Here is a 26,999-nt window from a genome sequence, read left to right as displayed (position 1 = left end):
CAGCTAGAATATGGTTTCGAATCTCCACTGGACATGTTGATGCTATCTAACAGTTGCACTATTTAAAAATAAACCGCTCGCCATATTTTCTGATCGGGGGGGGGGAAGTAAACCTTAGTCATGCAAAACAGAGAATACACTTCTTTTTCTTCTTTACTAACCAACTAATACACTGATATATGAGATATTTTTAGCCATTACCTGATTTTAGACCCACAAGTGAGTTCACAGTACAGTACCATGCAAGTCTTGAGTCACCCCTCATTTGTTTGTTTTGCTGTGAAAACCAGTTCATTGACACGTGCAAACATACATGAAAATACATCATATAATCATTTATTATTGTTCTATTCCTGAGAAGTACTCTTCAGGAGAAGTTCTCCAGGCTTTTTGAAGGACATTTATTGCTCTTTGGAGTCTGGAGAGGCCAACCCATGACTGATTACTGATATTACTATTACTGGTTCCATTCTTTTTTTTCTTTTTTTTTCTATCCCAGTATGCTTTTATTGCTGTTATGGATCATTGTCATACTAAAAAAATGAAGCCATTCCCATTCAGATGCTTTCCATATGATATGACAGTTCTTGAGTTGTAGTCAGGAGTCACTTTGCTCTTCAAAAGTATTATTTTATGCTTGTCAAAATGTGGTATCTTTGGCATTTAAAAAAAACAAAACAAGGGAATCTGGCCTGGAAACCTACTGGAACTATTGGTCAAGATAACTTTCAAAGGATTATTACAAGAAACCAAGCTATAAAGAAATGGGAACTGAGGGGGACATTACTGTTGCACATTAGTGTTGATTTCACAGAATTATCTTGCAGTAAACTCAATTTCTTCTAATATTAGGCTGTTTAAAGGTACTCTTGGTAGTGGTAGAAACATAAAGGAGCATTGATTTTGCAAGTTGGTATATGGTGCACATCTACCATTTCATTTTTTTTTTCTCGTGCAGGCCTGTGTCAGATTGAATGAAAAAGCTTGTTAATGTCAGGTCATAGCAGTCACACCAAACAAAGGAGGTGAAAAGAATGATGGATTGCAAACATTTTTCCCTCACAGGTTAAAGTGAACAGATACAAGTGGATAAAAAATCCACTCTGGTTGAAACTGCCACCCGTGGCTGCATTGGCTCCCTTGTCAGGCCCAGTGTAATGATCACAGGAGCAGAGCCCTGGCATTAAAAAGGAATTCTGCTGTAATCCATTCAGCGATTGGATACTTGCTCTATCCTTCCCAATAGGTTGTCAGATGCCAAATGTTCCATGTCACAGCTGTCAGGGCCAGCCACAGTTATTCGTCCTCGTCTAAATGACCTTATGAGGCTTGGAAAGATGGTCTGAAGTGTGCATTAAGGTCTCAATTGTATATTTTCTTTAAAGCAATGAGGGATTCGTTTATGTCACAATCTCTGAGCTTGACAGATGACAGCTGGGCTTGGCAGATACATGGGACTGTACAGGTAAAAGCTTATAGAGATCAAATCAAATCAAATAAATCAAATCACTTTTTATTGTCACATCACATGTGCAGGCACACTGGCACAGCACATGCGAGTGAAATTCTTGTGTGCGAGCCCCACAAGCAACAGAGATGTGCAAACACAACAACACAAACGAGCAAAATACAAGAATGGCCAACCTGAAACTAATAAATATATGTACAATATATAATAGTGTATGCATTTCTGGATGTGTATACTAAATATTTTCCTGTGTGTGTGTGTGTGTGTGTGTGTGTGTATACACATTTTTACAAATTAAATAGTAAAAAAATAAAATAAAATAATAATAATAATAATAAAATATATAAAATATACAGAGTTGAATATGTGCAAAACAAGTGGCATTTATATACAGTGTGGAGTGCATAATGTTGAAGTTCCAGTAGTGAAGCTGAGGTGTCTATGACGTGTTCAGCAGTCTGATGGCCTGATGGAAAAAGCTGTCTCTCAGTCTGCTGGTACGGGACCGGATGCTGCAGAACCTCCTTCCTGATGGAAGCAGTCTGAACAGTTTATGGCTGGGGTGACTGGAGTCCTTGTAACAGGATCACAAGTTGGGGCTCGCTGGTGATGGCAAATCAGTTTGAAATTTTGATGGCAGTGTTAGTTATGATCCAGATGACGCAAGCTCATTGCTGATGACCAGAAGATTCATTGCGCTAAAAATTGAACTTGAAATTGTTTTGAATTAACTGACCGTTTGGTGGAAAGGATGTGACTTCTTCTCCTACTCCTTCAAGGAATTGTCTTGTTGCTCGTAGGGACATGAAGAAGAGTGGGTTGCCTTTTTATAATAGGAATTTGAGTCATGCACTCTTTAGTGAAGAACTATTTACTCTTTTTAGCTCCGCTTCAACCACTCCCTGCTCTTTTGATTTGCACAATTACCCTGTCCAACAGTCCTGTAGCCAAACCATCTGCTATGGATTTGTTCCTAATATCCCTGCTTGATTAAATCAAACAAATTCCGTCATCGAGTCTACTCTTTTTTTTTTTACGCTCATATTCTACACCGCTCCCTCCTCTTGCAGAGGGAATTACAGGCCTGAAGGAGCTGGCCTTCCTGAGGGACCTCGCCGAGCAGAACTCATTGAAGTACGGCGTTGACCGAACATCTGACCGAGACCGCTCGTCTGGGTCAGCAGGAGCTTCAGTAATGCCGGTGGTGAAGGGCAGCATGATGGTGCTGAACCAACTGAGCAACCTGGAAACGACAGTGGGGCGTTTTTACATCAATCTGCCCAATCGCATGATTGACCTGGCTCGCTTCAGCCTACCCTACACCGACCCGATGGGAGATGGTGAGTAGTGTGGCCCGAACTGCACCAAAGGAAACTTCATACTGAACTGATGCTGAACCACAACTGGCAGCCATTGCTTTGTCAACCCTCATGGTAGTGGTAAATAAGTAAATAAGGCAAAAAAAGGAACACGTCATTATATGGGCACACACTATTGCAACAAAATTAATATGACAGTGCAGTGAGTAAATATAATTAAAAGATAAATGCATTGTGCGGATTATTACAAAATCCCTGCATTGTGATACCATACTTATCACGAGGAAGTAATATCATGTTGAGTTACTCTAATTCCTGATTAGCTTTGAAATCCTCACATTTAGGTCAGTTGAGACCTTTTTGACGGCATCAACACCACATTTAATCTTTTATTAGCCTCAACTTCTCAAAATGTAAAACAGTCCAGCCACCACTTTAATCACACTCTAGATTTTGTTCTGTCATATGGCATATTTAAATGTGCAATAATGGATTAAAAAGCAGTGGGTAAAAAATGCAAATGCAGTAGATGTCTTTCTGTAAGTGCTATAACTAAGTTTAAGTTGTTATCCAATTCAGTGCCGTGTGCCAATACAGTGCCGAGCAGCTAGCTAAACTCTACAGACGTTGATCATCTTGTATTATTGTACGCTCTGTATTATTTAATGTTATTTACTATATAAAGTACAATATAAAGCGCCTTGAGGCAGCTGTGATTTGACACACTATATAAATGATAAGTGGACTGGTTCTTATACAGAGCTTTTCTGCTCTCCTGGAGGACTTTATAGGTGCTTTATACAACACGCCTCATTCACCTATTTACACCCATTCATAAAAGCGCTTAGTGTGGCAAGCTTAAACCTGAAGTGAACCTTACATAGTTGCCTGTACTTTCCTCAGGGTTTATTATGACTGTGAGCCGGCCGTGTTATTTTGGTAACCAGCTCCTGGGAGTGGTTGGGGTGGATGTGAACTTGGCGTACATCTTGGAGGATGTTACATACTATCAAGACTCGCTCGCGTCATACACCTTCCTTATTGACAACAAAGGTGAGTCACACAGAGGTGGTAATCAGCTTAGTGCAAACCTTTTCATCAGAAACCAGTCTCTTTCTGTCACTCTCTCACTCACTCACTCACACACACACACACACACACACACACACACACACACGTGTCTTTTCATGATCGCAGAAGAATCGGCAGGATTACCTACAGCCAGACTTTTTTGTTGTGGTCCGCCTCAAATCTCTTCTCGACTCGTTTTCTCTTCGTGTGCAGTAATAACAGTTTTCCCAGGTAGTGCTAAACGCAGCGGAGCAAATCCAAGTGTCACATTGCCACTTTTGCTTGGCCTCGCCTGCACAGCAAATATCAATCAGGAAACTAGTCAGTTTTTTAAATAAGCACACTTTGTTGTTTATTTGCTTCTAAATGGAATTACACTTCATTTTGTGTCTCAGCTTCCTCCACAGGCATTACGCTTTATTAGGCTAGCTGGCGTCTTGTAGGTAGCACTGGCATTCCTTTGGCATTTCACTTTGTCGAACCATGCCTCAGTGGATTGCCACGCCACATTACAAATAGCGCTCATGTCCGGTCTTGGTTTGTCTTGGCCTCGGCTGAGGGGGTTCTGACTCAATTACTGGTGCTGTGAAATGGCTAGGTTGTGCTCTGTGGGCCTGGACAGAAATGACATTTAACAGTCACCGTTTTGCTAGATGGCAAAATGGCATTAGAAGTGATACCTTTTACTTACACCAAGGAATATTTGATGAAGAGTTTGTCTTCCTGACAAGCTGAAAACATGAAGAATAAAAATCAGGCTTTAGAAAAATTTGTTTTTAATATGTTTTAAATATGTTGGTGGCAATAAATAAATAACATGAATATGCCCAAGTACAACTGAATTTAACCTAAACTCTTAACCTATAGAAGTGGGTGTGGAGGCACTTTTATTAGAAATAAAAATAGCTTAAGTGTTGTTTTTTGTGTGGTTTTTTTGTTTGTTTTTTTTGCTTCAGGAGCTTAAAAAGAGTGAGTCGTAGGCAGAGTAATAATTCGAGAGAGCTGAGGGAAAGCATGTGAACATGTTCAGCATATTTCTTACTATTACTATTAATTAGCTAGCAATAATTAGCTTTTTGGCAGTTCTGGGAATTGAGTGCTTTTCAGTGAGTCTCTTTTTTGCCCCCCTCATCTAAAATGTCTGTTATTGTAATAAATATCCCATCAAAATACAAGTTATTACTGTGCTGTGGTTATTAGTGCTCCAACTCTGTAAACGCTGACAAATGAGTCCCATTAAAGTTATTAGCTGGCATTCAAATCATCTGCTGCCAATTAGAGTTTAGGTAAATACGTTTAAAGTAAACATGCAGCTGACAAAAAGCTCCAGGAGTACAGAGCTGAAAACAGATTAGTACATTTAAAATATTGCTACACGTTCTCATATGGGAGAATGTGTTTACCAGTATACAAGTCTGCTTCTAAAATGGATTTAATAGAAGTGCGTATATACTGTATGCACTGTAGTTGTCGCAGTGCACAATTGTGAATCTTAAAATTACGCACTGCACTCTCTTTCAGTAAATATACAATACTCACAAACACAAAACTCCAAGATTTTGTTTTTTTAGGCCTTTCGCACCAGCACATATAAAACGGCTTATTGTCTCTCCCAGAATGATTACTGCTTCTTAAGAGCCGTTTATCACAGTACCACAAAGTACTGTTTGCCACTAGGGCAATTTTCAAGGCTAGATGCTGTAATTTTGCACAAGGGAAATTTAAGATGTTGGTAAAGGCTGTGCTTCAAGTTTTAAAGTGTGACAAGTAACTAAAGACGTCTCCTTCTCCTAACCAGCAGAAATGATCCTTTCCTAACTTTAAAGTCTTGGATTGTTCCTCTATTAAGCCTCGGAGGAGGTGGCCTTACTATAGTTTACTTGATATCATAATTTATTTATTCAGAGTGTATTTACTTTATAAATGGAAACAAGTTTCCAGATTCACCTGGAATCCCAAACTGTAGCATTTTTACTGGTTTATAAATATCAGGGGCACAGGCGAGGACTTCAGTCTTCCTGGCATTTAATAGCCTTTTATAAATCATGTTTCCCTCATGCATTGACAGCTAAATACCAGTGTTAATGTTGACAGCAAACTTTTGACTAAAATGTCATTTAGTTTAGTCATAATTTAGACATCAAAATTCTTTTAATTCTAGTTGAGGTTTGACGTGTTTTTACCTGTGAAAGTTGTACCACACGGTTTGCAAAGCATCTTATTTTCCTTGACATCAAATGCAAAATGTGTCCATATGTGGACTTTTCTCTTTCTCTCAAGCGTTCACATTTTGTCACATTTTCATGAGAAACTGGGAGCATGGGAGTGTCCCCTTCACCCAGTCCGTTTGTCAGCATCTGATTAAATTATGTGCGTCTGACCTTGCTGCAGAAAGAGATAACTTCTGATTGGATCGCATCCAAACCTGTCCTGCCTCTTTACACAGCTTAATTAATTCTGATTGGATCTCGTCGCTCCAGAACATTTTCATCTAGATTTTATTCCTTGAAGACCGTGTCAGTCCATTGCGTCATCGTTTTTGTGCTCGTGCATGAGTTTTTATTTAGCTGTCGTCTTGTTTTCATCAGGAGAAAATTGGTTGTTGACGACATCTGTGATAAAAATTATTAGTCAAGGAAATTAACATAGCTACTTCCAGGAAGGCCGCATCTTTAGAATCAACCCTGGTTTGATCCCTGCTGTAAAGTCTAAGCATCCATTGTTTTGTGAAATGGAAAGAAAATCTAGGCTATGATTTGCACATTAATTTGGCAAAAAGTATGACTTAACGCTGAGTAATAACAGTATCGTTACTAACGCTGCAGTATTTATTTCTAATTATATATTCAGATCCTGCTTTACTGTGTTGGTCTGTGCTTTTGTGTAATGTAACTGCAAACTGGTTGTTTAATTTCTCAGGCTACACCCTCATGCACCCCTCTCTGACACGGCCCTACCTGATGACAGAGCCTCCTCTGCACACAGATATTATCCATTATGAGAACATCCCAGGGTTCCCTGCCGTCCGGCAGAACATCCTCAGGTAAGAAAGGACAATTGCATGAATTTAAAAACAAAACAAAGCCATGGGTGGATAGATATGCACTATACTATGTGGCTTTTTGTTTTTGCAGTCTCCCTTTGGGCAGTCAGATCATTGAAGTGCCCCTTAACTCCTCTCTGTCCTGGCACACCAACCGTCTCAGGGATAACAGCAAGGATGCGTACAATGTCAGCTATGCCTGGAAACTGGTAGGTTCCCCAAAGGATAAGGTAAAAAAACGCTAAACAAATGCCCCCTGGTCACTGGTGACATTTAGTTTCCACAATAAACTTCAGCTCACTCTTTTACATCTGCAACCACACACCCAAAAAAAGACGTGTTTATGTTTAAATGCTATTTCATCCAAATATAGAAGAAGTCTTGTTATTTTTCAGACCCTTTCATTTTACTCTGTGTATATTCGAACCTTGCCAGAGGGGAAAGAAATATGTAAATGCAACATTGAACAAGAGGATAGTACTTTCAGAGCAATGGCAGTAGGACAGAGTGAGTGTAGGCAAAATGATTGTGCCTCCCAAAAGGGAAGCTTACACAGTCAGTCAGTGCTCTGGGCCAATGAGCCATTATTATGGTTGGTGCACTGAAGATTTCATTTACTTTCTCCCCGTCTCTCCCGTTGCGGTCCAAAGCTCTTTATCATTCTCATTGTGTTAAAGCAGCATAGAAATTATGCTCCCAGCCTTTGTCTTCACCAAACCTCCACCGGCCCCACCTTAAACGAGCTCGTCTGAATGAAACCAAGAGCTCTCAGAAACTGTTTAGATTAGATTAGATTAGATTAGATAGAACTTTATTAATCCCTCGGGTGGGTTCCTCTGGGAAATTCGTTTGTCCCCTCGGATCCACGTTTCCCACAAGGCCCTTAAGTGTCATGTTAAAAGAACAGATGGGGAACTGCACAGCAATAATATCATGCCTCACGCGAGTCTTTTTGCTTTTTGACATGTCAATTTGTTTATTATTATTTTTTTGGCAGGAGCAGAAATATCACACTTAATTTTAGACATTTCACTTTAGGCTTTTTTTTTTTTTGAAAATATTTTTATTGAAAAAAGAAAACAGTACTTGCAGTTACCGAAATACAATCAACCTTTCTTAATTTTCCTAAGTAAATTAACATATATATATATATATATATATATATATATATATATATATATACATATATATATATATATATATATATATATATATATATATATATATATATATATATATATATATATATATATGAAAAAAACAACAAAAAAAACAAAACACAACGCCCCCCCCAGTCCCACACAGATCAACACAACCATCAAACATATTAGAGGAATATAACAGTAACAAAAGTAGATTTAAACAGGCAATACCTCTAGACTAGCAAAATAAGAGATAAAGGGTTGCCACTTGTGAAAAAATTTGGCTGTGCAACCTCTCAACGTATATTTAATTTTTTCAAGTTTTAAAAAAAACATGACATCTTTAAGCCACCGGGAAATAGTAGGATACTTAGCAGACTTCCAATGCAACAATATTAGACGTCTCGCTAATAGGGATGTGAAGGCTATAATATCCCTTTGTGTGGAATCAAGTGTAAGTGAGCGAGCAGGAATCCCAAACACAGCAATCAGAGGACAAGGATGAAGAGTTACCCCAAGAACAGTTGACATAATAGCAAAATACCTTGTCCAGAAACCTTGTAGCTCAGGGCACAGAAAAAACATGTGGCTAAGGTGACAAGGAGAACCATGGCATTTATCACATTTATTTTCCACTTCTGGATACAATTCAGAAAGTCTAGACTTAGAGAAATGCACCCTGTGTATGACCTTAAATTGAATAAGTCCAAGACGAGCACAGGAGGTGGAAGATCGTATCCTCGTTATAGCCCGTTCCCAAGACTCCTCATGTATTCGAAATCCCAGTTCTTCTTCCCATGTACGCTTAAGCTTAACATTAGAGTGGTTACTAAAAGACAGAATAGCATCATAGAGTTTCGAAATGGTTCCTCTGTGATGAGTTTCCCACTGCTGTTCTGGAGGTAAAGAGGGGAAATTTGGGAAACACTTAGCAACAAAATTTCGAATTTGAAAATAGCGAAACAAATGGGTAACAGGGAGATTGTAACGAGAAGACAAGTTGGGAAAACTATCGAAAACACCATCCACATATAAATGTTTGAACTGTTTTATACCCTTGTCACACCACACTGAAAATGTCGAGTCCAAAAGTGAAGGGGGAAACAAATGGTTTTCGCTTAGAGGACCCGAGGAAGACGGCATTACAAAATTAAAGTGACGTCTAAACTGAAACCAGATTTTGAGTGTGTTAAGAACCAACTGATTATCAGTGTACAGAGAGGGTCTCACGGGTAAAGAGGAATAGAGCAAAGCCGGTAAAGAAGAGCCCTTACATGATGATAGCTCCAATTTACACCACGAGGAACCAGAAGATTTTAGCCAGTAGCAAAGTTTATGGATGTGAGCGGCCCAGTAATAGACTAAAAAATTAGGTAATGCAAGTCCTCCACTAAATCTGCATCGCTGCAGCAAAGTTTTAGAGACCCTAGGTGGCTTCCCTCCCCAAATGAAAGAACCAATAATCTTGTCCAGTGAAACAAAAAAATGTTTCGGCAAAAATAAGGGAATTGACTGAAATAAAAATAAAAATTTTGGTAAGATGTTCATTTTAACAACGTTAATCTTACCGATTAAAGAAAGGGGGAGATTACCCCATCTTTGAATATCAGATGTGACCCTAGATATAAGAGGAGACAAATTTGCTGATTTAAGGCCAGCTAGAGAGCGAGTCACGTTAATCCCTAAGTACTTAAACCCAGACGGACTGAGACGAAAGGGTAGATCGGACTGTTGAAGTTGACGTGCTGCCGTATTAACAGGAAAACACTCACTTTTCCCCAAATTCAATTTATAACCTGAAAACGAACTGAAGTTCTCCAGAATACTTAAAACAGCAGGGATGGAGCATGCGGGGTCAGTCATATATAATAACAAGTCATCCGCATACAATGATACTTTATGTGTAATTCCATTACGGATGATTCCCCTGAATACAGAAGAAGATCGCAATGTAATAGACAGAGGCTCGATGGCAATGGCAAAGAGTAAGGGAGACAAAGGGCAACCTTGACGACAACCACGACCCAGCGCAAAATAATCAGAGTAAACATCATTAGTATGAACACTGGCTTTAGGGGACGAATAAAGAAGCCGAATCCAGGAAATAAATTTATCACCAAAACCAAATTTCTCTAAAACTGCAAACAAGTACTCCCACTCCACCCTATCGAAAGCCTTTTTAGCATCTAAAGAAATCACAAGTTCAGGAAGTTCAGATAGACGCTTTGAGTAAATAACATTAAAGAGTGTACGGGTATTAAAAAACAATTGCCGTCCCTTTATAAAGCCATTCTGCTCTTCAGATATAATTCGAGGAAGCACATCCTCAAGGCGAGATGAAATTACTTTAGCCAATACCTTTGCATCGGCATTAAGCAGAGATAATGGCCTGTAGGAACCACAGGAGGTTGGGTCCTTGTCATTTTTGAGAAGGAGCGCTATGGTTGCTTGTGTGAAAGTAGGTGGTAATGAACCGGTTTCCAAGGATTCGTTAAACACAGACAAAAGCAATGGTGCCAATTTACCAATAAATGTTTTATAGAATTCAATTGGAAACCCATCCGGGCCCGGGGCTTTATTAGACTGCATAGCTGTAATAGCTTTTAATACTTCTTCAACAGATAATGGGGAGTCCAATTGCCCCGCATCATTAGCACCAATAACAGGGTTTGAAAGATTATGAAGAAATGCATTCATTTTAGCTTTATCCGTGGGAAATTCGGACCTGTACAACAAAGAGTAAAATGTTTTAAAGGTAGAATTAATTTCCAAGGGATCTGTAGTAATATTGTCATCAGAGTGTTTAATAATGGGGATCACACGCGAGGAGGCCTGACGTCGTAACTGATGTGCCAACAAGCGACTAGCCTTGTCACCATATTCGTAATATGAGCCACGACTGCGTAGTAATAAGTGCTCAGCCTCTTTGGTTGACATAAGATCAAATTCTGCTTGCAAATCAAGGCGCTGCTTCAGTAATTCTGGAGAAGGGTTCAGTGTATAACTTTGATCAAGGTTACTAATTGCAGCTATAAGTTCTTTAAGCCTGGCATTAATCTTTTTATTAGCACGGACAGAGTAAGAAATAACTTGACCTCTCAGGTAGCATTTAAGAGTCTCCCATAGCAGAGAATATGAGACAGAATCATCCTGATTGAAGGACAAGAACTCCTCAATAGAGCCTGAAATAAATTCACAAAATTCTTTATCCGCCAGAAGGAGAGAGTTAAATCTCCAAAGTGGAGGGCTACGTTTATGGGTAGAAAGATGAACATCCAATAGCAGAGGAGAATGATCAGATATTACAATACCAGAATAGTCGGAAGAATTAACACATGAATTAAGAGTTCTGTCGATGAAAAAATAATCAATCCTGGAATAAGACTGGTGGACCTGAGAGAAGAATGAAAATTTTTTGATTGAAGGGTTGCGAAATCTCCATGGATCAACAAGATCATTCTGTTTCATAAAATCTGAGAATGTTTTAGACATAGATGATTGAGTCAAATTACGAGGACTAGATCGATCCAAAATTGGATCAAAAACACAATTCAGATCACCACCAAGGATAAGCAAATGTGTATTCAGAAAGGGGATGTTACTCAGCAATCTATTAGCGAATTCAGCATCATCAAAATTCGGGGCATATACATTTACCAACAAAACCTTTTTCTGCATTAGGGTACCAGCAACAATGATGTATCTACCGTTCCTATCAGCGACAACATTGGTCAAAGTGAATTGAACTTTCTTATTAATGAGAATGGCCACTCCTCTAGCCTTCGAATTAAAATTTGAGTGAAAGACCTGACCTACCCAAGGGCAATATAACCTATAATGATCCTTAATGCGAAGATGAGTCTCCTGTAAAAATGCTATGTCAGAATTTAGACGTTTCAAGTGAGTAAAAACCTTAGATCTCTTAACAGGGTTACCCATACCTCTGATATTCCAACTAATGAATCTAAGAGGCATACCTGACCCAGCAATGCTGGGGTCTATATTTCCATTAACCATTTACAAAAAGGAAGAGGAAAAAGACCAAACCAAAATGCCAGTGGCCATGAAGAGCCGAAATGGGACAGCCCCCCCCCCCAACCCAACCCTGAACACAAATACACCCCCAAGTCTCCACAGAACAGAACAAAGGAGACAGCAGTGTACCCCCAAAGTAGCAAAAATGATTCACCGAAGTGACTGGACTAATTGTTGTCTAAATAAAAATAAAAGCGAGAGAGGGAAAAATAACCTCTCACCAACTCTCTACAGCATAACAGTGTGCGCGTAACAGTAAACATGTTTTTTTTAAAAAGGGAAAAAATAAAAAGGAAACCAACCAACCAAAAAAAGATCTCACAGTACAAAATATGACTTCCTCAGAAGGAGAACTTTCCAACAAATCACCGAAAGTGCATAAAATTTAAAAAAACAAAAAACAAAAACAACATACATAAATAGATAAACAATTAAAACAAAAACAACCAAACAAAAAAATAAATAAATAAAAATTTAACAGAAACGAAAAACAACTCAGTCCTATGCAAATCAATGCAGCAAGCTTGGAGAAGATTGTGCCGGACTGGTCCGAAGTTCAAGAGTATATTATATGATCCAGTTTCAATAAATAACAATGAAAATAAAAGGAACCAGCACACCAACAGTACAATAACCAGCACAATGGCCTAAGAAAACAATGCACAGGTGGCGTTAAACCTAAGGAGACCGTGAACCCTTAGCAGCATTACAGTATCAAACTGAGGAGCTAACGAGGCTCACCCAGAAATCAAAGTTTTGACATAATCACTGGCCTCCTCTGCCGAAACAAAGTCCTTCTCGACACCCTTATATGTGATGCGGAGTCGCGCTGGATGAAGCAGGCCATACCGAACACCGTCAATGCCACGGAGTTGCTGCCTGACCGTGTTGAATGCAGCACGAGCCCGTGCCACCCTGGCGGTGTAGTCGGGGAAGACTGAGATGGTCCGATCTCCAACTTTAATCTGTCGGCGTTCTCTAGCATGTCGTAAAATGTCGACACAGTCAGTGTGGTAATGAAACCTGCATACAATGGCTCGTGGACGGTCGCCAGGCTTAGGTGCGGGTTGGAGGGTCCTGTGCGAACGATCCAAAAGCGGCTCCTTCCCCAGATCAAATGCTTCTTTTAGCAAGGAAGCTACGGCGGCAGTGGTGCACGTGTCAGGGCCCTCCGGTACTCCCACTATCCTAACATTGTTGCGCCGCGATCTGGACTCCAAATCTTCACACTTACTTTCCAGCTTGGCTACATGAGCTGTGAGACCCTTGATAGTGTTTTTCATCTCAGCTATATCATCAGAGCAGACAGTAAGTGCGTGCTCCATCTCCTTCACCGTACCTTTTAGCTCAGACATGGTAGCGTCATTTGCAGCTTTATCGATCGCCAGCTGCGTCTTCACCGCCTGCAGGTCGAACTTAATGGTAGACAAAGCATCACCCAGAGTATCCTGAAGTTCCTTTTTAAAGATGTCGGCGATATCTTTCCTCAGCGAAGCCAGCAACTCGACCTTGAGAGCCTCAATATCAGGATTAGCTTGACATGTGGGGGGCTTTGCAGGAGACGACGGCTCACTCGAGGGTGTGGTCGCGGTTTGCAAACTAGGCCTCAGTTGTGTCTGAATAGTACTGCGGGTTTTAACATTTTTTGCTGCCATTTTACGCCGGCCCGAGTAAAACTTCTCAACAAGACAAACCAAAACAGGACTGAAAATACGGCCAAAACGCGCGAATAAATAACAATTTAATCGAAATCGGCGGGAGCTCCCAGACTCGCGTCCTACTCCATCAAAGCTCAACCGGAAGTCCCCACTTTAGGCTTTTTAAAAAGGTTTTGACATTTATTTATTTTTCTTCAGGCATTAGAGCTCCAACACGTCACCTTTGCCATGAGTTTGGCAGCAGTCTCCATTTTTTTCTAAACGAGCTTTCCAGAGGCAGAAAAAAGGAAAACAGAAAATATTTTTTTAATATATTTATTTTTGTCTCTTCCCTCCAAACAATCTGTTTTTTGCTGTGCAAATAATATGTCCACGAGGGCCCCTTTTTGGATTGTATCATTATTCATGTTTGCTCTAATTTGAATCATAAATCTCCTGGGTGGTTCTGAAAACTGTCTACTGTACATTTGAGTGTGCTGCATCATTTATTTGGGAGGGAGGGGAGGGGATCATGAGAGCAGGCTTAGCCTTGTGTGGGATTCCTTTAGAGCCGGTTGCTAAAGCGGGCGCATTTGTTTGTGTGCTGCCCATAAATCTCTGGCAGTGGCAACTGATGGGAAACACAGAAAACAGAGCTGGTATATATGGGTGCTGTCAGAATCTCAACCACTGCTAGACTTCAGTCTATTAAAGATGTGACACCATATTCCCTTTGGTCAGCTCACGAGGCCGCAAAAGACGAGCGTCGGATATTATGTCCGATTCGAGAAAGTGCAGTGAGTACATCCTTCTCTCTGCAGTCTGTGGCATTGTTTGGAGCTTGGAGCATCAAATACTCCGGATTTTCCTTTCAGCCCCATGAAAAACAACAGTGAATGGATCATCTTAAGTGCAATCAGGCATTCATTTTTTTGCCCACTCTTACCAACACATTAGCGAGCACTTGTTGCACAGTTTAACAAAAATAAGCACTTCCAGTTAGTATTAATTTTAATTAAAGGCTGACAGTAGTAGCAGACACATTTCCTATTTACTCCTATTTATTTAGTACTTATTAAAACTGCATTGCTTTAAACTTCATATTTGGGAACAATGACAATTTAATTCTTGGGCGGGATGAAGAAGCTTAGGACTGAAAGCCAGAGAAAGCTTAGGGAAGTTTGAAAATATGATTTTAAAAGAATTATTTGGAATACTGTTGCCTTAATCTGTTTTTTTTTTTCTAATTTAAAGTTAAGCTCCCTTCTCTCCTTGGCTTGTTCTCTAGGTTCAGGACACGTCGTTCATCCTGTGCATTGTGTACATTCAGCCCGAGATTCCAGTGAAGCAGCTGAAAAACCTGAACACAGCTCCCAGCTCCAAGCTGCTCTATCATCGTTTGGACCTGTTGGGTCAGCCCAGCTCCTGTCTGCACTTTAAACAGCTTGCCACCGTTGGTAGGAAGAGCACAGAGCTGGACTAATGTGATAATTCAAGTAAAAACACTGATTATCATCTCTGATTGTCCCTCTTTCTGTTTCTTTCTCAGAGTCCCCAACTGTGATGTTGGCAGCTGGTAGTTTTTCTTCACCCTATGAGCATCTCAGTCAGCCAGAAACAAAGCGTATGGTGGAGCACTACACTGCCTACCTGAGTGATAACACCAGGCTCATAGCCAACCCAGGCCTCAAGGTACCTGAGGACAAAAAGCCTGAGAACACACAGACAGTTCATACTGAAGGACGGACTGAATGTCATTTACCGCTGTGTCTGTGAAGGTTCTCAGTCGGTCATTTACTGTTACAAACAGCCAGCCTTGCAGTCGAGTGACACGCATTCACAAAGTGCCATACCTGCCAGTACGCACACTCTTAAACATATTGTCAGGCTTCTTACACTGGGACTATAACTAAAACATGTAAATCGATGTGCTGCATCTTTAAAACAGGGGACAAAACTCCCGCATGGATTTTGGCATTCTGTGTGCATTCCTGTCCTGGGGGGAGTTTGAGTTTGAACTCCCAGGCCCCAGTCCCAACGCTGATTCCCAGGCTAGTCTTAAAGACCCCCTCCAGTGACCTCATCACCCCTTTCAAACTTAGAAGCTTGTCTGAAAGTGGGATGTGATTTTTCAGGGCTTCAGGCCTAATCAAGTTGCATTAATCACTAAATGGTGGTTTTCTAAGCTTTGTTCTGGCCTTGTGACCACTATTCTAACACTCCTGAGCAGAGATGGGATGAATATTTTCAGGTTTAGGCACATCATAGGAGGGTGCCTTTAAAATTAGCTGTAGTTCTGTTTTCCTTATGGGCTGACTGAAATCCAAATTGCCAAGAGTTTTTATTCACTTTGCATTCAAGACGAACCCAAATGAAATTTTCACCAGTCCAGCACTTTTTCCTCCTCTCCTTGCCTGCCCCTCACTGTCCATCTCTCTCTTCCTTTATACTTTCCTCTCTATAGTCCTCTGTCAGGAACGAGGTTATGGCAACTAGTCATGTTACGGATGAGTGGATGACACTAATGGAAATGAGTAGCCTCAACTGCTACATTGTGCGCCGTTACATAGCAACGCCCAGTGGGGTGCTCCGGATTTACCCAGGATCTCTGATGGACAAAGCCTTCGACCCAACCCGCAGACAATGGTGAGGGTTACTTTGGAGGGTGTGAAGAGGAGGAGAAAAGAGCTGAAGGCATGTGTGTGCATGTGTTTTTAGGGAGCAGAAAGGAAGTATGAGATAGAAGTGTGTGTGTGTGTGTGTGTGTGTGTGTGTCAGATAATGTTTTCCAATATTAATAAGCCTAGTACGTTTACAAAATGTAGAATTTTAGGGTTTTTTTTCATTATTGAAACATTAAAGTAAGATCTATGAAAAAAAAGGTCAAGTGTTTTCTTTTCCCCAAATCAGGCCATTTATGTATCAGACTGTACATAAAAGATGGACATTCCCTGTGTTGATGTCCTTGTTTTTTGTTTTTTTTGTTTGGATTTTCTTTTTGAAGTCTTGAGTATTGTCTTTTCGTGTCTTAACCTTTTTTGTTTTTTATTCAGTTAGTGGACATTGAAAGATTAGGTTTTGCTATTAGAAAGGTGCATTTCCTGTCAACAGTGATGTTAATTGGTTCTCCATTAGTGAAAAACAGGCCTAAAACAAAATGTACTTGCTTGCATCTGACTGAGAGACCAAAGAGACTGCAAATGTCTCTCCCAGCTCCCAGATGATGTAAGTTTAGGGATTCTGAAGCTATTTGAATCTCACAATCACTGCAGCAGATCTTGTGTTGATGACTTTTCCCCTTAGAACCCATAAGAACAGTGTTTCCTGTAGCATTTCCTTCAATGGCCACAGTTGAGTTGAGTTATCGTTGGGAACTGCAAAAGAATCACTTCATGTTGTATCCCAATGACTGTGTGCTGTTTTGCGTAGGTACCAGCATGCTGTGGCTAACCCTGGCCTCATCACCTTCACGGGGCCGTACCTGGATGTGGGCGGGGCCGGATACGTTGTCACAATCAGCCACACCATCCATGCCTCCAGGTGGGAGCACTGGTTATGTTTGGGGTTTTTTTGTTTGTTTGTTTGTTTTTTTTCAGGGGTGTGGGTGGGTGGGGGGTTAAACGCAGAATGTGTTATATTTTACTGCACCAGAGCAAAAGTCAAGTAAAAATTGCCAGCTCTTTTTATTAGATATTGGAGAGCAGACTCACTGTTGGTATGAGTCAGAACAATCATTGTGGGCAGCTAGGCTCTCGGCCCAGAAGTCAGCTTAGCCAGACTGCACTATCTCTGAAGGCAGGAAGTAATCTGAGGGAAACTTAAGGAGCCCATTGACCATTCTGTGCTATAGGGTTGTTTTCCAAGCGAGATGACATCCTGTAACCAAATGGTCTGGGCTTAGTCACAATTGTCTTCAAGTGTCTTTTCTTTCAGAGTGCCCTCAGCCAAGTCAGCATAGTGCAACCAACTTCCGGTGGTACAAAAAAAGGAAAAGCCAAATAATATATCGAGTGTTCCACCATTTCCTTTGGCCAGTTATCACAGAACTGACTGCAGAATATTTTGTAGAATCAGGCCTAGGCTTAGAGACTTCAAAGGGCTGCAGCGGTGGTTGAACTCAAAGTATTTGTTTCGAGTTCAGTGAGCTTCAAATGCAAATCACCGCGATAGCCACAGTGCCGCTTGCAGCAGTAAAAGAGCTGTTTACCACAGTCCGTGCAAGTGTTTAGCATACACAAACATTCCTCGTCAGTGTGTGCGAGATAAGGCCGGATTAGTGCTGTTGTACTCTCGCCTCAGTAAGCATAATATACAGTCTACAGTAAACACTGATTTCAGGAGATCAAGCAGTGCGTTATGTTTTTTTTCTTGTTTTGTGTGTTTAAAAGGTCTATAGAAAAGTAGGGATCCTTAGTAGGAAGCCAAGTATCCTGAAGACGGACTTTTTCCAGATTTTGTTTTCCCTTTCCACAGAATTTCAAACCCCACTAAATGCCTTTTTTCTCTGTGTATTTTTGTCTATTCGTAGCTCTCAAATGGCACCTGGCTACGCTGTTGCAGTGATGGGTATAGACTTCACCCTTCGCTACTTCTACAAGGTCCTCCTGGACCTGGTGCCCATCTGCAACCAGGACAAAGGCAATAAGATCAGGTAAAAAGAGGATGGATTGTGCGGCTCCCTTCTTTTCTCTTCTCTATGCAAGTTTTTCCTTTCTCTTTTCAGTGTCAGTTTCTGTGTGAGGGAGCTAAATTTCTGTTCAGCTGAGCAAGAATTAAACTCGCCGGCTGTGCGTGAAGAATAAAGAAAGCCAGAGGAAGACATAAGCTGATTATCACAACATTCCTGCTGGAGTTGTAGTGTTGCTCCTGCCTCTGTTCTACATACTTTCCCCAGCTTTTATGTCTGTTCTTTTCTTCATCTATCTTCTTCCACACCTGCCTCCCCCACCAACCCTCACTTCTTCGTTCTGTCTTTCTCCACTTTCTCTTGCTTCTTCTGTCATGCTCACTCTGTTGGTGTTTATGGGTCATAAAAAACAGGATCAGCCCCTGGAACCAAGAGGGCATGATTTGGAAAAACACACAAGGGACAGTGGGGAGAAGAACAGAGCTGTGTTATATAGACTAGGAATACAATATAGAAATAGCAATTAAATGTTCTGAAGGAAAACCTCAGTAATGGCAATGTTCTGACGAAGTACCGACTAAATTGATGAATTCATTAAGTTGATCCTGACTGCCAGTTTTATTCATTTTTATTTTAGGTGCTTCATAATGGAGGACAGAGGGTACCTGGTTGCTCACCCGACTCTCATTGACCCCAAAGGTCATGCCCCAGCAGAGCAACAGCACATCACACACAAGGTAAATGCACAAACACAAGTTAACATGGAAATAGGAATGGATAGAAACCTTTAGGAGTATGATATTGTCATAATTCTAATGAAATCTATTTTCTTTCCTTTGGTAGGAGCCACTGGTGGCCAATGACATCCTAAACCACCCCAACTTTGTCAAGAAAAACCTCTGCAACAGCTTCAGTGACCGTACAGTCCAGCGCTTCTACAAATTCAACACCAGCATTGTGGTGAGTCGCATAAAAATGTAGCATAACTAGAGGTATGAATGTGTACTTTCATAGCATTCATACTGTAGTAGCAAAAACAGACACACTCCTCTGGGCCCCGCATAGCAATATGGAAAAGTCTTGTAGTGTAACACTGCCATCTCGTGGTCATACGTGCTGTTGCAAACTTCTGTTTGCTATTTGTGACTCTGTTGAGTCTGTGTGTGGTTGGAAATGAAACAGTCTCTGTCTTCATCTTGCCCATCCTTACATGGGTAAAAAGCACTTTGAGGCTGGTGTTAGAAACTTCTGCAGCTCTTTCTGTTTCAAAGTTTCTGTTTAGTGTGTGCAGTTTTGAAGTTTCTCTCACCTTTTTTTTTTTTTTTAAAGAAGATTAAAAAGCATATTGATTTTCCATGGATTTGTGTAGCGATGTAGAGGTTAGAGTGACCTCTCCAACTCTTTCTCCTTTAGGGGGACCTCACCAACCTGGTCCATGGTAGCCATTGTTCTAAATACCGCCTTACCAGAATCCCCGGCACCAACGCCTTTGCCGGCATTGTGAACGAGACGTGCGACTCCTTGGCGTTCTGTGCCTGCAGCACGGTAGACCGGCTGTGTCTCAACTGCCACAGGTCAGTACCGAATTCTCTTTACCGTTTAGCTCTCTGACACATTAATGCTTTGTTAACATAAAGTAATGCTCCTGTTGAAAAATAAGAATGGGTCTGATTTTGCACGAATCCAACACCCAGAGTTTGATAGTTTGATGCAGCAGTGATGCTGCAGCTTGCACAGGTTCAGGAGTCACACAGTGACTTTTTCAGTCAAGGAATTTGCTTAAAGATTAAGCAAACATTAAGTCTGAATCAAACTGTGAATACAAGTTTCTCACTGATCTGTTTAACTGTTTGCTGTTCAGAATGGAGCAGAATGAGTGCGAGTGTCCCTGTGAGTGCCCTCTGGAGGTCAATGAGTGTACAGGCAACCTCACCAATGCTGAGAACAGGTGGGTACATTGTCTAAAGCACATACACTTTACCCCTTCTGCCTTCAGAACTGCTCATGCCACTACACAACAAGGTTCTGGAAATATTCTGGAAATCTGGAAATATTTTTCAGACATTTTGGTCCATTTGGACATGATGGTATCACATGGTTGATGCAGAATCGTGAATCCCTCGTGCGGCCATATCTGAAAGGGTTTGGAAAGATTGAAATCTTGTGACTGGGAAGCCATTTGTGTACAATAAACTCACTGTCATGTTCAACATGATTTGAGCTTTGTGACATGTTGTGTTGACCTGCTAGAAGTAGCCATTAGACGACTGGTACACTGTAGTCATGTCTGTGAAGCTTCTCAGTCATCCAGGTTATCGTAGTTTCCAAGTTTTCCAAGATCCTTAGACTGTAGTCATAAAGCGATTTGGTCAGCAACAATATTCAGATAGGGTGTGGAGGATGGATCAAGCATAAATGTCGCAGCAGAAATGGAGACTCCTCAGACCACCAAAGATTTTTCCAACCTTCTGTTGCCCAATCTTGGTGATCATGTGTGAATTGCATCCCCAGCTTCCTGTTCCTAGCTGACAGGAGCTGCACTCAGTGTGGTCTTTTGCTGCTGTAGCCCAACTCAGAGATGCTCTTCTGCATACCTCGGTTGTAACAAGTCCTTATTTGAGTAAACTGTTCCATTCCTACAAGCTTGAAGAAGTCTTCTGGCCATTCTCCTCTGACCTCAACAAGACTTTTTCTCCCAGAGAACTGCCACTCGCTGGATATTCTCTTTATTTCGGATCATCTCTGTAAACAGAGAGATGGTAGATTAGCCTGTCTGGGACCAACAACCATGTTGCATTCAAAGTCATTTAAACCACCTTTCTTCTCCATCCTGATGCTCAGTTTGACCATCATCGTGACCATGACTACATGGCTAAATCCACTGAATTGCTGTCACATGACTGGCAGATTAGATAGTTGTGTTATACTGCAGTTCAATGGATCTACGTAATGAAGCAGCCGGCGAGTTTGCATTACTGCAGGTATATCATACATCTGCGATAATACTGTCCCAAGTTATAATCACCGAAGATGAGCTACAAATGACAGCAGAAAGAAATTACAGCTGACCTCAGCGCTTACAGAATCTGAAAATAATGTCATAGAAAACAGTCAATGGTTTACACAAGATGCCTTTATATGACCGTATTAGGAAAACATGCTTGGCTTGCATACTGAACTACCCAGTGACTGCAGAGCAGTGAGATACCCACCAGAGAGCGCATTAGTCATTCTAGAGGGAGCTATGCCACACTATTTGCAAGGTAGTTGAGAAAATCCTCCCACATCTTATCAGGATTAAGTTCAGTCACTCTTGAGGCCGAACTTGTTTTTTTTTTATTGGTTCTTAACTTTCAGATGATGCCTCTTTTGTTCTTCTTCTTGGTCAAATAGTGATGCAGCTTGGTGTAAGACATAGCCCTCAGTTCCCTTTATGCCAGAAGTGCTTCAAAACGGTCTTTAAAAGCCCAGATGAAAATCACACTGCTTTGATCTTAGATTTAAAGGAATGGGACAAAAGGGTTCTTGACTGTAAAATTCATTTCTCCAGCCTTCCTGCTTGCATGTGGTGTTTTAAAGGCAACCTGCTTTCTTCATTTCTAAGTTAAGAGTTCCTGTCATATTTCCCTCAATGTGTTTTGCAGACGTGCGCGCGTGACGCTTCAAACTTTTTGAAAGCTTCCCGTGCAAATGTTTGTGGGTGTTTCTCACTTTTATATCTCTTGCTTTCCTGCTGCATCACTCTGTCTGTTCCAGGTCTTTTCCTTTACTGTTTGAGCCATTCTGCATCCAATCCATCATTCACAGTGCCTCTCACATTTCTCTCCCTTATTACACTCACCTCCTTTCATCAGCCATCAGCAGTCTTTGACAGCATGTCAATGTTTAAAATGCCAATTTCTCCTTTATTTCAGGAAGACGTGCAATTAAATTTTTTTCACTGTCAGTTTTTTTCCCTCTGTATTTGTCTGGCAGCATCGACGTGTCTCTTTAGAGCTGATTGACATGGTGAAGACATTTCTTTGTGTGCTCGTGCTTTGATTTTTATTTTTTTATGATCTTTTTTCCCCCAGTTTAATCATATTTAATGGTAGGATTCGGGTTGTCTAGTTAATGTAATTGATTTGTGTTTTGACCAAGAAAATGTGTCTTTTTTTTGGTGTATTTTTCTTAGGAATCCCAGCTGTGAGGTGCATCAAGAGCCTGTCAGTCTGAATGTGATTGATCCCAGCCTGCACGACACACTGCCCCAGTGTATCAACACCCGCTGTAGCCAGAGATACACCAGCAGGTACGTACACCAACTTTGCACATTTGGTACACTTTGACAGGTGTAACAGCACAGTGATAGAGAGCTGATGAATAAATAAAGAGCATTTTAAAATGACATGCTTTTATAATATCACTAATATGCTTATTAATTGTGGTCAAATGTTACTAAAATGAATAAACCAAACATAGACAACATAGAAAAACACACACAAGGGTGACCAAAGTGCTGAACAATAGAAATATAAGAGACACAATAAGAATAATAAATACGATAAAAATAATAAACATAGCAAAAACAATAAAATATAAGTAAATACAAGTCAGTTAACCACTGAATCCAAAGCCAGCGAATAAAAATGCATTTTCAATCTGGATTTAAAAACTGATAGGTTTGTAGTGTAAACCTATTCGCTGAAACGTTAAGGACAATTTGCTACACAGCAAAACAAGACACGAGTAGGCAAAGTTCTTCATGTTTCTCGTGCACGGGAGAGAACCGGACAAACGCCGTTCCTTCGCTTGACCCCAGTCGCTCTCGTCCGCTCCCCCATAACACTGCTCTTTTATTGAGGTTACATGAATATACATAGGTTCATTAACATATGACGTCTACATACAAACAAAGAGTACCTTGCCTGTGTGTGTGTGTGTGTGTGTGTGTGTGTGTGTGACTTCCCTAAACCTGCTGGTCTGGAAGTCCAGCAGTTCATCTAAACAAAAGGCACTTAGACTAAAACAGATATAGATACGTTTATCCTACCATAAAACAATAAGAGAAGGTACGACCTCTCCCATGCTCCCAGAGTGTGGGTCTTAATGCCAGAGCACTGTGGAATGCACACAACGTCTCTGCAGACTATTAAGGATCACACATCCTATCACTACACAATCGATTATACACCTCTAAGCATATATGGTTAAATATTTCTAAGCATAAATGACAATAAACAATACAAAACCTGACAAAAACCAGCACTGATGTCGATTGCCTAATGTGAAGACCGGAGCTGACCGGAGTGAACGAGTGGGGACATAGGGCTTCAGCAAATCAGACAAATATGCAGGTGCCAGACCATTTAAGGATTTAAAAACCAATAAAAGAACTTTAAAATGAATCCTAAATTCAATTGGAAGCCAGTGCAGGGAGGCCAGGACCGGAGTAGTGTGCTCAAATTTCCTTCTACCAGATAAAAACCGTGCTGCAGCATTCTGTACTAGTTGCAGGCGTGTCAGAGTGCCCATTCCAACCCCTATTAAAAGGTAGTTGCAATAATCCAAGCGTGAGGTTATAAAAGCGTGGATAACAGTCTCCAAATCACGCCTTGAAAGAAACGGCTTAACCTTCGACAGACGCCTGAGTTGATCAAATGATGATTTCACCACCCCATTCACGTGGCCCTCAAAAATAAGTGCAGTCGATTTTTAACCCAAGATTGGTAATCGAGCTCTTCAGGTGAGGGGTCAGAGCAGCAAGGTCAACATCAGGGATATCAGAGGAACGATTCGGGCCAAACAGAATAGCTTCCGTTTTACGTTCATTAAAATTGTAAAAGTTTAGAGCCATCCATGACTTAACATCGCTAAGGCAATCAAGCAGGAGTCTAATTGGGGAGCTATCAGAACAACTGAAAGGAAAATAAAAACCATGGTAATAGTGGACAATAGGTTGCAATTTATAGTGCTCAAAAAATTAAAGGAACACTTTTAATAAGAGTTCAGCGTAAAGTCAGTTAAACTTTTAAGTAGCAGAGGGGTTAATAAGTTCCAGTTGTTTTGGTGTTGATACAATAGACAAAAGATTCACTAGAGTGGCAACAAGAGACAACCCCCAAAAGAAGGAATGGTTTTACAGGTGGAAACCTCCTGACTTGGACAGGGAGTTACTCCAGGAGAGCTGGACAGGGAGGTGGAAGACCTTTAACCCTGTGGAAGGCCCTGTGCTCACTGCCCAGCACTGTGGAGCCAGATTGGTGTTTGTCATAGAAAACATGAATTGGCAGGTCCACCACTGGCAACTTGTGAAGAAGAAAAACTGCAGCGAACGTTGTGATGCTTGTAACATCGTTCAGCATGACTAGTTTGGTGGTGGGTCAGTGATGGTCTGAGGAGGCATATCCATGGAGGGACGCACAGACCTCTAGAGGCTAGACAATGACACCCTGACTGCCATTAGGTATCAGAATGAAACCCTAGATTGTCAGACCCTGCACCGGTGTAATTGGTTACATTGTCAGGCATGAATACCAGCACATAAGGGTCAGGCGAACCACAGAGTATCATTTTGAGTTGCTGCGGTATCATTTTAGCAAAATGGCCCAGCTTGCTGCATAATTTTCTTCCCCCCAGTAAGATCTGATGTGTTTTTTTTTGTTTTGTTTTTGTTTTTAAGTGTTCCTTAAATTGTGAGCAGTTTATGTGTAATTATTTGTAATGACACTTTATGTCGTCATCTGTTTTGGAGCATTATGGAAAAACTGCAGTAGTAACGGGTATTGCACCTGGTTTTTACATGATTAAATGACTTTCCAGATAACAGATGAAATTAATAAATTGTAACTTTTGTTTTTATTTCACTTGGAAACAACCGGAAGAATGCTTTTGAGGGCTGTCATATAGTAATTGTTTATTTTGCCTTTCGAGAAATCTTATTTTGAAGGTAGTAACCAGTTTGATTCTTTTGTTTTTTTTGCGTTGTATAATACGGTCTAATCAACCTACTATCAGGTTATTAGGTAATAATAGTTATATATATATATAAAAAAAATACATTATTGCACCAAAATAACCTTATTACAACTGAAGCACTGAGTTTTACCATATCGATTACTCTACTATTGCTGAACAGTTTTGCTTCATTGCTACTGAAGTATCTTTCGTCAGTATTACTTTTTCTTTTTATCTCGCACTACACTATTGCAAAAAAATTTCAGCCTTATATTAGATTCATGAATCTGATTAATGCTTTTTATGAATCGCAGTCAGACAAGTACCGACTGTACTTTCAGCTGCTCCCTTATTCACAAGGGCTTGCAGAATCAGGTAGCCTAATGTGTATATTACTTTATTACCTCATTATTGTCAGTCCCTGTTATTTCCATGTTATTGCCAAACTGTAATATAATGTATCAACTGCTTGATATCTACGTTCTGCATCCTCAGTGACTGTTTCGGTGTGCTGGACTGCGAGTGGTGCATGGTGGACAGTGATGGGAAGACTCACCTCGACAAGCCTTACTGTGCCCTGCAGAAGGAGTGTTTCGGCGGCATTGTTGGTGCCAAAAGTCCCTATGCAGATGGCTTGGGGCTTATGGGTGAGTTCTTTACCCAAAGAAATTGAGATTTTTTTTCCAATTTATTATATATGTCCTCTTTGGACCCTTGGCTTCATCAACATATTTATTAAATGTTTTAGAGTTGTAGATTGAGCCCACCATTATGAACCATTATGAGGCCTTTTTATTGAATACTCTGTAGGGCACCTTCATAGTGATGAAAAAAGCAACAGCACAAGAAGTCAAAGTTAAATAATTTCTTTCAGGTCCTTAAGACAACAGTTTTATTTAGATTTATATTTTTCCCTGAAACTTTTCCGTTGCCTGGTAATTTTCTTTGGAAAGAGAATTGGCCGTCTTCCTGCAGTTGAAGGCTTTTTCAGTGGTACTTCACACTGACGAGAGAATAGAAGCGAGGGAGAAAATGTACCAGCATCTCAGCAGGAGTGAGGATCTGAGCCCGAGCTGTTTGATACTGGCTTGTTGTATTGTCTCTACTTGAGCCATCTGAAATCCTTTGTGACTTCTTTAAAAGAAAACCTTCTGTCTGTTCTCTCTTCTGCAGATGAGGAGGTAGCCTCTTTGAACATGATCAAGAGCGCCCCTGTGGGTCCAGTGGCTGGGGGCATTATGGGATGCATCATGGTGCTGGTGCTGGCTGTGTATGCATACAGACACCAGATTCACAGGCGCTCGCACCAGCACATGTCTCCGCTAGCTGCGCAGGGTAGGACTAATGCATAAATTCCCATATTTGTTTTGTCACACACCTTTTGTGAAGCTGTGGAGAATCTCAGAGCTGTGAAAGTGCATCTGGTTGGCCTGTATTTGTAACACTGGAAAAAAAGTTACAAGAACTACAATGTTTGTTATGTTTATTTTAGTTTAAATGATGTCATTTCTTAAAAAAAAAAAAAAAGAACAGACAAAAACACAGCCTTAAAGGAATGTGATTAACAAGCGCTACAGCAACTGGCGAGTGCCGCTGGAGCTAAACAGCTGACATTAGCATCAGCACAGCAGCAGCTGCTGCTTCTGTATGATTTGTGTAATTACACAGAAATATTGACAAAAACATCAAACAAGATTACAACCTCATTAAAGCTCCTCAGT

General features: G+C 40.7%; 1 protein-coding gene across 1 annotated transcript in view; it reads left to right on the top strand.

Annotated features, from left to right (window-relative positions):
* Positions 1–26,999, top strand: part of cachd1 (cache domain containing 1) — a 110,997-nt gene that overhangs the window by 72,811 nt on the left and 11,187 nt on the right. The window contains exons 9-24 of the mRNA XM_085375651.1: positions 2,539–2,808; positions 3,691–3,840; positions 6,778–6,901; positions 6,993–7,110; positions 15,004–15,172; positions 15,265–15,407; positions 16,180–16,361; positions 17,145–17,255; positions 18,244–18,366; positions 18,980–19,079; positions 19,186–19,302; positions 19,756–19,916; positions 20,204–20,290; positions 22,517–22,633; positions 25,774–25,925; positions 26,452–26,613. Coding sequence (XP_085231777.1) covers positions 2,539–2,808; positions 3,691–3,840; positions 6,778–6,901; positions 6,993–7,110; positions 15,004–15,172; positions 15,265–15,407; positions 16,180–16,361; positions 17,145–17,255; positions 18,244–18,366; positions 18,980–19,079; positions 19,186–19,302; positions 19,756–19,916; positions 20,204–20,290; positions 22,517–22,633; positions 25,774–25,925; positions 26,452–26,613 — 2,286 coding nt within the window. The remainder of the gene's footprint in view (positions 1–2,538; positions 2,809–3,690; positions 3,841–6,777; positions 6,902–6,992; positions 7,111–15,003; positions 15,173–15,264; positions 15,408–16,179; positions 16,362–17,144; positions 17,256–18,243; positions 18,367–18,979; positions 19,080–19,185; positions 19,303–19,755; positions 19,917–20,203; positions 20,291–22,516; positions 22,634–25,773; positions 25,926–26,451; positions 26,614–26,999) is intronic.

This window comes from Diplotaxodon limnothrissa, linkage group LG17, assembly GCF_057381915.1.
Source record: "Diplotaxodon limnothrissa isolate DT_005_m linkage group LG17, D_limnothrissa_male_GT1.1, whole genome shotgun sequence".
Classification (NCBI taxonomy): domain Eukaryota; kingdom Metazoa; phylum Chordata; class Actinopteri; order Cichliformes; family Cichlidae; genus Diplotaxodon; species Diplotaxodon limnothrissa.
Note: the sequence above shows the minus strand (reverse complement) of the source record. Positions and strands in the feature narration are given on the sequence as shown.